The 12,504-nt window shown below is 40.7% G+C and overlaps 1 protein-coding gene across 17 annotated transcripts in view; it reads right to left on the minus strand.

Annotated features, from left to right (window-relative positions):
- The window catches only part of LOC136843652 (zinc finger and BTB domain-containing protein 18.2-like), a 122,374-nt gene that overhangs the window by 44,435 nt on the left and 65,435 nt on the right, over positions 1-12,504 (minus strand). For 4 of the 17 annotated variants that reach the window (XR_010854637.1, XR_010854634.1, XM_067112200.1 and 1 more), the window contains exons 1-6: positions 7,773-7,894; positions 5,405-5,606; positions 5,069-5,161; positions 3,546-3,644; positions 2,731-2,889; positions 904-991 (exon numbers count right to left, since the gene is read on the minus strand). Coding sequence is in view for 8 of the 17 variants with exons in the window: in XM_067112200.1 (XP_066968301.1) it covers positions 904-991; positions 2,731-2,889; positions 3,546-3,644; positions 5,069-5,161; positions 5,405-5,590 (625 nt within the window). In the remaining 9 variants the exon portion in view is untranslated. Of the gene's footprint in view, positions 1-903; positions 992-2,730; positions 2,890-3,545; positions 3,645-5,068; positions 5,162-5,404; positions 5,607-7,497; positions 8,021-12,504 lie in introns of those variants that run through there. The other 13 variants (XR_010854631.1, XR_010854630.1, XM_067112196.1 and 10 more) reach the window with 7 other exon arrangements.

The following is a 12,504-nucleotide window of genomic DNA, read 5'->3' on the forward strand; positions in this document are numbered from 1 at the left end:
AGATATCTCTTTGGCTAATTAACATTTTAAAGCAGCTTGTATTTTTACGTGTGGTGCAGATATAACAATGGTTCCCAGCTTTCAACCTATATAGTTCATAAAAAATTCAACTCATTGGTAGCTCACATTCTTGGCCATTGAATGTCCCGAACACTACAGTCTTGTCTAAGACAAAAAACAGTAGTGGCACACTACACATGTGCCACTAGATCCTCAGGAAACTTTTCAAGTCTCAGTGCTCTTAACAACTCTGCAGAATTTTTACCACTCCCTTACCAGCATTGCCTACAGCTCTCAATCCTTATTTAGGTATTGATAGTACTTCTTTCAAACAATTTTATCCTTTTCCCCTCATTTGCTCTTTTACACTGTCAATTTTTGCATTATGTGCCTTCCATGTAGTTAATATTTGCTGGAGTTGGTCTCCACAGTGGCTGGCATCTTGTTTTAAAATGTGCTCTATAAGTAGTTTTAATTGTTTTACATGAATAACATTACTTGTGCAGAGTCAGCATTATTTTAAGTGTTTTATTCATAGTCTTTTAGGTTTTTAGGAATGTGTCAGTACATTAAGTTTAGTACTTGATATTAATCAGGTAACAAGAGGTTAGCCAGTTGCATTAATTTTAATTTAAGCTTTTATTACAAACAATAACCAAAATATAGTAACATGGATTATGAATTGAAAGTGACATGTATCAAAATATGTGATTCTAGATTCCATGAGATTTAAAAGAAAACTATGGTGTAAGATACTTTTGCAAGCTGAAAAACATTAAAATATAGCAATGAGATACCAGATCAGGACTTGAAATAGTATATGGAGTTCTTTTACTTTTTCAACACCACAATCAAAGGTTTCATGCTGCTAACATTTTCTTGGAGAACAGAAATGATACATACTTGATATGCAGTTAACACACAGATATGCTGAAGATGGTGGTTCATGTTGAAGCAGCATTTTTTTCGAATGACAATGCTGACATTCTACCTGTAAAAGATGGAAAGGACCAAAACTATGATAAGAAATCTGAGATCATTTCTGTCTTTACTAAATATAAACTAATTTTGTGCTCATCTCCCATGTGAAAAGTTAAAAGGCTTAAAGTGAGGGAGAACATCATTTAATAAGGATCATCAATGAACTGGTTCCTTGATTTACAAACCATCATGGAGAATGAACTGGCTCTCATTGTCGAAAAATGTCACACAGACTATGCAGTTTGCAATCATTACTTCAGTGGAAAATGCAAGAATCTGTCAACCAGCATACACTAATTCAGGAATGCCATGTATGAAGGATCAGTGTTTGAAGACTGTACTCTTAAGGTTAACACCTACTGTGTACCATGGATGGTGCACTATAGATAGTACTAAAGGTTCTTAGCTGGGTCCCTTTGCACCAAGCAGCATTACCTTCTGGTTTTTTCTATTAATTTGTTCTGTCTAGTTCCATCCTGTCTGGTACTGTGTTAAGGCATTAATGGGGATGTAGTTCTATTCTCCTCTGAAACAATATATTACTCTCATTTCTATTACGACAACCTCTCAGTATGATGACAATACTCATCAGGTTCTAATGGTTTCCATTTATGTGATCCCAACAGACACACAGTATCCCACACTACCAGGTTCCAATGTGTCATAATGCAAGCTAGTCTGCTCTGTTAGCTGTACCAGGCAATTGTCTAGGTGCCCCAGTGCCTGGGCTTTTGCCATAAATATCATACATCCATCCAATTGTCTAGGTGATCTGTAGTCTCAAATGAGTGTGCATGGCAACCTATCATGGGCAATCATACCTCAAAAGCTTCTGACTGACATTCATGTTAAGTGACCAGTAAAGGATGTCCATGTATCAGGCACCTATATCAGGGTCGTTCTTGCTCACATCTAGGATATTAACCCGGTGTGTATCCACCTTTGTCAAAGTCCAGGGTGAACTCATGCTAAGTAAAGTAGACAGCTGTACGAAGATATAATTTATTTATATAATTTGTCAACCACATTACAGAAATGGGTGTATATAATACTTTGATCCCCAGGGGACTAGTACTGAGCACAGCATCCCAAGGAGCTTCCGCCATGTTTAGTACTAGCACCTCAGAGTAGGTGACGCGTAGGTGGATACATACCAGGTTAATACCCATATCTGTTGCCAAGTTGTTACCTTATGGTAACAGTGTATATATAAGTACCAGGCTCCAATCTACACAGTTCATCTGTCTTTAACAAGATACCTAGGCATAAGTAATATAAAGCTGTTTCTATCCACAACATAATAATGATTCAAATTTCAGCACTACAGTCATCTTAAAAACGTCTGGCCTAATCAATTACATTCAATATCAATATCACAAAAAAGGCTAACATAATTTGGTCACCCCCTCACTCGCCATACTAAAAACTTGTACATTATTTCAGTTAAAAATGCACATCAAAATTAGCTTCATCAGTTCACAACATTACTAGAGAAGCACCTTTCATCTAATTTTCACTGCAAAATTATGTAAATACAGCAACAGTAAATCTGCATTTGTATAAAACTAACATGCATTGTATACACATCTCATTAATTTCTTTAATATCATGCAGTCATTACACAGATATTTCAATTCAATATACTGTGCTAATATCTTAATAAATAAATACTGTAGTATTACAAAGTCATACCTGCATAGATATTTGTTACTATATGGGACCAAGAACTTTTTAAATCAAATTTCTTACCCATTGCGTATAGCTGTGTTCTTTTCCAGAACAATTTTCTGTAGATGTTGCTGCAGGAGTCTTACTACCCACAGTCATGGAGACAAAACTGTCTTCTGGAGTGTTTCTATTGCTTTCTAAGAAATCTCTATTGCTATTTATGTGTGTTACTTGTGTTTCCTGAAGGCCAAAAAACAAGAAGGAATTATTAGTTTGTCGCCTTTGTTTTATAATTATATTAGTAAAAGTACTGAATATGCAGTGCGACTGCAAACTAGGATTTTAGGAAGCACAAACAATAAAATGTTAACAATGCCAGGTATATGACCATAGCCAAAAAAAAGTTGGAAAGCATAAACACAGAAGTACAAAAGGATATAGCACTGACTACAATTCAATTTCAATAAAACAAAGATACACGGAAATCAGCAAGAAATTTCATGATCATTAAATGGCTGCCAAGGACCTCTGGTTTATTTCAATGCTACCACCAGTGAGACATTTTTCTATGCTTGTTCCTGCTTTAAATAATCTGTAATATTCTTTAAATCATCCTCAGCTCTACCACACTTGACTAAATATACTATTACCCAAAAAATGAAAAACTATATGGTACATTATGATAACACAAATACAGAATATACAGAATATTTCCTTTTAAGAAAGGCCAAAGGCTAGTAGAATTGGTTAGGTTGGTTCGAAAGTTAATATGAAAAAATGTTTCCAGTGTTTCTTTTCAAATTTAAGTTTACAGTTTGGATCAGGGGAGTACCCAGACCTACATAATTTTTTCCAATAGGTAAGATATCGATACAGTCTTAAACTGATAATCTTACATCCATGAAACTATCCTCTGTGGTGTCCTCAACCCCTCTGATACGCAGGTATCGAGCACCCCGCATGAAGTTCTGCAATCGATCTTGGCTTACACACACCTGGAATCAATGCAAACTCTAAAACATACAATTTAAACTCTAACATTCTTACACACGACAATCTGATTTTATATGTAAAATCATGTTCTTAAATGCAATATCTCTTACATTACACTGAAACCCCAAAGAAACTGAACACATGAATGAATTAGCAGATGGGGCTTTCTCTCACAACTATGAATAAATTAAAAAAGCAAGGATAATTAAGTGGTATATAAACATGAAGAAACAGAATACTGTACTGCACATGGAATTTTTACAAAAATGTCAGTATTTCACAATACAATACTTTTATACTTGTACTATTACTGAATAAAAACACAACAGCAACTTGAGGCATATTTAGGCAATTACTGAAGCTGGGTGTGTTCCTGGTTACAGGTAGTTTTCATACATAAGCATAAAAAAGAACACTCAGAGCCTCATGAACTCGCAGCTATTAAAATGAGTAGCTTAAAGTAAGAGGCTGAGAAAAGGGAAGCCCACTGCAAAGTTATGACGTATATGCTATTAAGTCTAGAATATACATACAAATTTTTCCATCATCTTTATGTTCAACAAAGAAACTTCTAACATTAAAGTACCATTTTTCCAATTTTCAGTCATCTAAAAATCTCAAGTATCTGAGCCTTTAGTAAATAAGAATTCAGTGAAATATTCTGAGAGATTCTTGAAGGGTGTTATATGCTCAACTAGCTAGTTCAAATTTCTCATTCCCACATGCCATATAATTAGAAACCAAACTTAATGAGCAAATATGTCAGAGAGCATGGTAGAGTTATTTTATGAAGTGTTTTTTCCTACTTTTACTTGGTAAAACTCCACTATTTCCAGAATCTCTATCTGACCAGATGCAAGAATATAAAAATCTCACACTTCAGCGAAAACATCTGCAACAGACACTTATCCAATAAAGACAGTGGCAAATTTAGTAACATGGCTGGCTCAACATGAAAAGCATAAGAAAAAAGGAAATGTATTTGAATGTGCAGTATGAAAAAAACCATTAAAATAGTTTCTATTACCACAAAATAAATTGATTAAATATTAAGAAATGTTAGTTTAAAAGGTGTATTGTTCTTTGTGAGGAATATACATTGAAATCTCCATACTTTCAGCTAACACAACAATCAACCACAGGACAAAGAGATTCCATACAATACTATAAAAGGGAGCTGCCATGATAAGATTTATTTATTGGTAAAACTAATTTCCAAGAGCAGATTAATAGATAATTTCTTGGGTCATGATTCTGTAATTCCATAATTATCAAAGACGATTTTACAACATTCTTTTGAAATAAAACAAAATAAATTAGCACATACTGTAAAGTGCTAAACAATGCAGTATTATGCCTGAAAACAAGGCATAATATGGTGCATCTCAAATACAAGACTTTTTCAACTGAGTCATATATCACATACCTGTCCGGTGTACATAAATTCAACCATAGCCCTTAATTCAGGGTAACGAATTTCCATAGGCAGCAAAATAATGGGGTCCTTTGATGGGTTTTCCTGCAAATCAAATTTTATTAATTCTGAAAATATCAAACATACAGCTACAGACAAAAAACTAATAAGATATATAATTAGATTTGGACTGCAGTGAATTTTCTTGAAAATTCAGGCCTATTCTTACGCTTGTGAAAAATTATTTTTATAAATATTTTGTTAACAAGTAAGATATATTCATTTGTCTTAGTTTCATGATACAAACTCACCACTTTACAAGAGCTAAAAACTGTAGTCGTTACTTACACGAAGAAAGTCTCTAAAGAATGAAGAGCAAGCAGCTAGGATTAACTGATGAGCTCTCACTCGACTGCCATCCCCACAAACCACAGTGACATCAGCCATCTCTCCCTCACGCTGCAGAGCGCAAAGGGTACTGACAAGGGCTTCATGGTAGTTGTTCCAGAGAATACAGTATTCACCATCGTCCATTTCTGACAATGACTGTCTAAAGATAAAATAATACATACCATTCATCATTAAGTTATCTTAGCACAGGAACTCACATGAAATATACAAAATTTTAAGAAATTTTTATTCCATAAATACATATCTCTTATTTTGCTGATACTTATTGGTAAAAAAGCAGAACTATCTATAATCGGATTTTCTACTCTAGTCAAAAGAATCTTGGGGTTTTTCTCTGAAGTTAGTCCTTCCCATCATCAGTAGCACTCTTCATCTTATCTGGTCTTTACACTAATCAATGCTTTGTTCAGTGAAAGTAATCACTATTACCTACCTGGTAATCAAGAGAGTACTAAACCTAGTGAATAGCTAAAATCTGCAAATACTTAAAACCCCTCTAAAAATGCTTATAACTGCCTATTTTAATAGTTCAAAACACCAAAAAAACCACTAAAAATGATCATACCTAAATATTTTAATAGTTTTATCACAAAAAGTTCATTTAGTCATGAATATGACATGAAAATACAGTAATATGTGAACATTTCTCTATGAAAAATAAGGTGAATAGGCGAATTTTCCACGAATAATGTGTATACATGTTCCACAGAGAAATCTGTGAATAGGTGAAGCCATGAATCCAGAGCCGCGAATAGGCGGGGTCTACTGTACTGCTGTGTTACTACCACAGTGCAAAACCTGGGATGGTAAAACAATTAGGTATAAACTTCTGGCAATATCACAAACTCAAAAACTGTGTACATAAAATGTAAGTGATGGAAAATAACAGAAAGTAATAAAGTGCCCTAAAAGAGAAGGGCTGAATATTCTATACGAATTGCAATATCTAAACAAACTACTTAGCAGCCTACTTCCCAAACACTGAATATCACCTCTTCAAAAAGTGTACTAGGCACTTCTAAAACAAATCTAGTTTTCACAAAGACCTAAGCATAAAATAGCAGTCTGGCCTAGGCTATGTGCTCATCATACTCCAAAACAATGCATTCAGCTTAAGAAAGGGAAGCAGAGATAAAGAAGATTTACAAATTAATTTAAAGTATGTTTTATGCAGAGGAAACTGTTTGGGGTACAATAACCTAACCTAAACTAAGAGGTTGTTTCCAGATCTGGAGGCTTCAACCCCCATCAAAACCTACCAGGAGCCTAGTTAGTCTACTGCCGATAGACTTTATTGTGTTGCCCTGAAATGACTGAGTACATAGGTTAAGTAAGAACCTGTACTTATAAACTAAGGCCTAGTTAGCCTAATTTGAGTAAAACTGGGTGACATCTCTGTAGTCATGGCAAATACTTCACCCATTCTTGCAAACTTACCTATCAAACCCAACCTGAGCCATCTAAGGATATATTTTCAATAATAAGTTGCACAGGACACTTTGAATAAACTTAGCCTTGGGGAAGGGAACATGATAGCTGTCAGTTATCTTAAATTGGCCCCAAAGAAAGCTCTTATTCATTTTTAGCACACTTTTACTTCACTAGGTTGATACGGAGCAGATGCAGAGTAGGGAGACAAGGGTGGTTGTGAGAAATCCAATTGTGAAAATGGGACAAACCTAATCTTTCCTAGAATGCTGTGTCCTGACTTAATGAGATCTTACCTTCCCAACCTGACTTAGGGCACTGTGCCATGACATGGCTGGGGGGCTTTGAAGTTAGGGTGCTGTACCCTGACCTGGCAGGTGGGGGGCTTCACCCCTGTTGACCCCTAAAAATAACTTAGGATAGGCCTAGGCTATCTCCCTACTATGCATACTAGCCCTGACGTTTGAGGCAGAAAAGTTAGGCTAACAACATCCTAAGCTACCACTGCACTGGTTCATGAAATATGATACCAAACGTTACATAGCAATTCCAAATAAGCTTAAACTTATTGCGGTTTGAAGACCTGCTATATTTAAACCTACCTCATTCTATTAGTAGCCTTCGTGTGAAGCTATAAAAAAATCTTCAAAGTCTAACCCCTGAGTCGGCAGGGGAGAATAAGGCTCTTTTTCATATAGGCTAAATCCAGGGCAATTTCTATGGGCTGGGGGACAATCGTCTACTCCTAGGCTATCCTATCCTCTAATTTTAAAATAAACTTTTAAGACAACATTGCTATTGCTCAGTGTATGACGTATCTCACGTTACATATGCAAACATCAGTCAGAATTACCACAAATCAATCATTACTACGCACTCATATTAAGACTGCTTCTCTGATTCTCATGCGACCACAAGCCAAGCTTTCTATCTAGATTTAAAACGTTACTTATCAAACGTTTCTTCTGAAACGTGCACTTGGCTTACCTTCGAGAGTTATATAAATACAATATTACCCAAGGTAATGTGACCAACGTCTACCTAGGAAAGGATGCTCTTGGCTCTCGCGTTATACGGCTTCGCGCGGTAAAAAGAAAAACAAGTTGCAGTCGGCGCGTATTTTGTTTGGTGCATTGTTTTTTAATACGGATCTTGGATAAACGGCAGAAGGTCGTCAGGGATATTGTGCGACAGGAGGATTAGTACAAACGATAAAGGAAAGGTTTTATAAAAATGTAATTAGACCAGCAATGGTTTACGGAGACGATGAAGAAGGCTCAAAAATGGGTGTGACAGAAATGAGGATGATGAGAAGGATGTGTGGAGGCACAAGAGGAGACAGGATCAGAAATGAATTTATCAGAGGAACTGTCAAGGTAGGAGAAGTATCGAAAAAGGCCCAGGAAAGAAGACTACAGTGGTCTGGTCATGTCATGATGAGATCATGTGTGTAAAAGGGCTATGAGTATGAAAGTGGAAGAAAGGAAAAGAAGGCGGCCAAAGGTCAGATGAAAGGATAAAATGGCAAATGACAAGCGAGAGAAAGGTCTTATAAGCCAGGATACATTGGACAGAGGAAGAGGAGAAGGATGATAGGTAAAAACGCCCCCATATAGGAATGGGCAAAGCTGAAGACAAAGAAGAAGATTGTTTTTATACGGATGTGTCAACACTTGCTGTTTAACTGAAAACATATTTCAAAATTACGCTGCGTAATGATTTCAGCCATAGAATGGGATTTGTATAATTTCAGTTCATGCCACTAATTGACTTACCCAACGATATAGAAATATAATATGGCAGTAAACAGAACAGGCACAGGGAAAATGAATACTTTACATTTTGCTCATATCACCTTCCATTAGCGTGGAGATTGACCCACGGCATGTGTGCTTGTTTATGCACAATGTTGGTCAATCCCCCGACCTCAAGTCCGAAAAAATGTGTTTATAAACTTGTTTCTCTATTGAAAAGTTTGGTAATAAAACACGTAATTATGAAACGTAACGTAGAGGTATGTTGGCATCACTGGAATTTTCATATCTTAATGTTCATCAAACCTATCGTGAACGGCGAACCTAAAAAATAAAAAAAAATTATGTTAGGTACATAGATAACGTGAGAGAGAGAGAGAGAGAGAGAGAGAGAGAGAGAGAGAGAGAGAGAGAGAGAGAGAGAGAGAGAGAGAGGAATGAGAGAGGAGAGAGGAATGTTGAGGATTGACATATTGGCTGGGTGTTGACTGGTTTATTGGCGGTTCCTTACTGAATGAATGTAGGCTACATGTTGTTGTTTCAGATTTACAATAGTTGGCCTTGTGCCAGCACGGGCTCTTGCTCCTAGAGCAGCCCGTAAACGAATGAATGTACAGAATCTTCGAAGATGTTATTGGCAGAGGTTATTGGCCTGTGCGGGCGGAAAAGTAGCGTCTACCCACAGACAGAGCAAAACAGAGGTAATGTTTCGGGCATCTGTTTGATGGCGATATTGAGAGACATAATAAACCTACATATATCAATGGAAAGGCCAGGAAATTCTACATGTGGCCAATTGCATGAGATTCGAGACAGATTAATGAATACAATGCAGTGCATAATATATGCGAAATGGCGAGACGTTTGTCGTCTTCACAAACAAGAAACATATGGATTTGATACAGAAGGTTCGGTGGACATTATAGTACATGCTTAGGAAATGCTTGCATGACAATGCAAATAAGTGGTGATTGTACATAAATCAGACAACATTGGTTAGGGAGAAACAGACGGAAATATTGTATGGTAGAAGTTGCGTTCTGCGAGTGAGAAAAATGGGATGCTCTTGTTCTGTCTTGTCCCCTCCGATGGATGACGAACACACACGTGTGTTTGGAAGAGACGGCGTCGGTGCGACGGGTCTCTTACACTGCTACCCCCACCCCCCAGCAAGGCATCGATGCGGAAATCGTCTTGCTGACAATTGGAATTGGCTCGAAGGGCTTGGGCTAGGGGCGGGTAGGAGGCTGAAGGGCGGCGCCAGCCAGCAGGAACTCGAGGAGGACAGTAGCGGGTTGAAGGGTGACGTCGGATGATCCTTCGGTAGCCGGATGATCCTTCGGTAGCCAGCTGGAGGGGGACGGCTGAAGGATGACGGCGGCTGATCCTTCGGTAGCCGGCTCGAGGGCTGAAGGATGATGGCGGCTGATCCTTCGGTAGCCAGCTCGAGGGGGGTGGCAGCAGGCTGAAGGATGACGTCAGCTAGTCCTTCGTTGGTCGCTCGTCGGTACGAGTTCGGGGGCGGCTTCAGGTTTCCTGGAGGAGGCGTCCAGGGCTCGGTGGTGGTGGGTCATCGGTCGGACATCTACTTAGAGCTCGGGAACGGCGGGAAGTGGCGAGGCGGCGAAGGGTCTGTTGGTGTGTGGGTCGTCATCTTCGGTCGGCTGGGTCCTTCGCGTCACTCCGGGGATATCTCGTGGCCCAGGAAGTCAGCTTTTTCGACGCCGAAGGTGCATTTGTCGGACCTGACGATGAGGGCGTTCTCCTGCAGGCACTGCAGGACCGTCCGGATGTGTTGCAGGTGCTCTTTAGGGGATCTGGAAAAAATTAGCCTCTTCGTCCACGTAGCAGGCCTTGCAAGTTCAGTCCCCCAGGATACTGTCCATCAGCCTCTGAAGGTTGCGTATTCCTCAGGCGAAAGGTGGAGAAAGCTGAAACCTGAAGGTAGGACCTGAGTGTGATTGTGATGATGGGGTTTTGGGGATATCCTCTGGAGCAACTGGTACCTGGAAGTAGATTTCAAAGGTCTAGTTTAGAGAATATTTTGGCCCCCATGAAAGGAGGCCGTGAGATCTTGCATGTTTGGTAGAGGTAATGATCTGGTTCAGTTGCGAGTTGAGCCACCTGCTGGTGCCACCAGGAGTCTCCAGGAGCCATCCGGTTTTTCTGCACCGTGGGCTGGAGGCCTGCTTGCATATGCCCATCCGCTCCATCTCAGCGTCCCTGAGCCTCCTGAAGGCGCCGAGAGGAAGCCTCAGAACTTTGCATGTTGGGGACCCTTCGTCTTAATGTGGTGGTAGATTCCGTGCTTTTGCGGGGCCCAGTACCTGGCACGGCCCAGTTCGGGCTTGAAAAACATCGGGGAACTCCTTCCAGCAGCTATGACGTACTGGTTATTAGGCGTGGGCAGATGGTAGGCATGCTGGGTCCTGGTGCCAGGGAGGACTGGCAGGTCGGTGTCTAAACGCTGCGATGAAACGTCGACTGCCAGGCCGAAGTGGGTGAGGTAATCTCTGCTCCCAGGGTGGGGTCCTCATGTCATAACGATGAAGTTCCACGTATCTCCGGCCAAGAATGGAGTCAACGAAGACCTGGTGCCCGTAGGAGAGGATGGGGACGTTGGCAGCCGTCAGGAAGGCAGCGGGTGCAGCGGTGACATTCGGTCCTCCTGGATAGGCGGGAGACCACTGATTGAACAGCTGATGTGCGACCAACATCATCCTGCTGGAAACGGTGTCATGAACGTAGAAACCCTAATGGTTTTGGGCTCCTGGGTTCCTCTGCTGCCATGGCGGCCTGTTCTGTTGGCTGCCGCCTCCCCCGTTTTTTGGATGAGCGAAAGAGCAGGGGGGTTGGCAGTTCCAGGTGTCCTTGCTATACCACTGGTGGTAGTAGCAAGGCCCCGGTGGGTTTTTCTTGTGGTGGTACGCTGGCCGCCTTCTGGTGACGGTGCTTATCTCCTCCTCTGCATTATCCTCCAGCTGGAGGGAACTGATGGGGTGTGCGGGCGTGCATGCCCGTTCTGCTGCCCTTGCGGAGTCCGTCAGCCGCTGTGCCGTCCTGATCAGGTCCTCGGGCGGCATGGTGTAAGGGTCGAGATTTGGGTTCAGAACCTCCACGCGGAGGCTGGCGGAGGATCTCCCTTGATAGGCTAATCTCTGACTGCCTACCGCTGCTGTCGTCTCCAGGAAGGGTGAGGAGGTCCTGGATCACGGACCAAGTCTCCAGGATGTTCTGATCATGCGCGGGTTGTTGATGAGGTCAAGCGGTGACCTCTTGGAGACGGCAGGGAGCAGGTCTCGGCGAGAGAGGTTTTTTAGATGCTGGTAGGTGACGGGATGCGGCAGACACCCGCGGGACGAGCTTTCCATGAGCCTCCTCGGTAGGGCGTGATCCTGGCGATCGGCTTGCAGCACCTCGTCAGTGAGCCCTGCCAGTGAACTGTCCCTCGACCCTGTAGAGCCATGATGATGGGTTGCTGTGCATGAGAAAAATCGGATGCTCTTGTTCTGTCTTGTCCCCTCTGATGGATGATGAACACACAAACACACACGTCGGTGCGACGGGTCTCTTACAAGAGCAGTGGCGTCATTTAAGTTTTTTCTTGGGGGTAAAGGTTCAGAACTTATGGTATGGGTGAAGTGGCAAGCGAAGCGAGTCCTATTAGCTGGGGGTGGGGGGGCCGCCCTGCTGTAAGCCCCCTAGAAATTTTTGAAAATGTTATCAAAGTACAACTCAATAATTCTCTTTTTTTTTCTTTTTTTTTTTTTATAAAAAATAACAATTTTTGCAAGATGAACATTGTTGTTTTGCAAAAAGAAGGTATTGGTGTACTTTATGCTAATTTTAGTGATC

Source organism: Macrobrachium rosenbergii, chromosome 12 (assembly GCF_040412425.1).
Source record: "Macrobrachium rosenbergii isolate ZJJX-2024 chromosome 12, ASM4041242v1, whole genome shotgun sequence".
NCBI classification, from domain to species: domain Eukaryota; kingdom Metazoa; phylum Arthropoda; class Malacostraca; order Decapoda; family Palaemonidae; genus Macrobrachium; species Macrobrachium rosenbergii.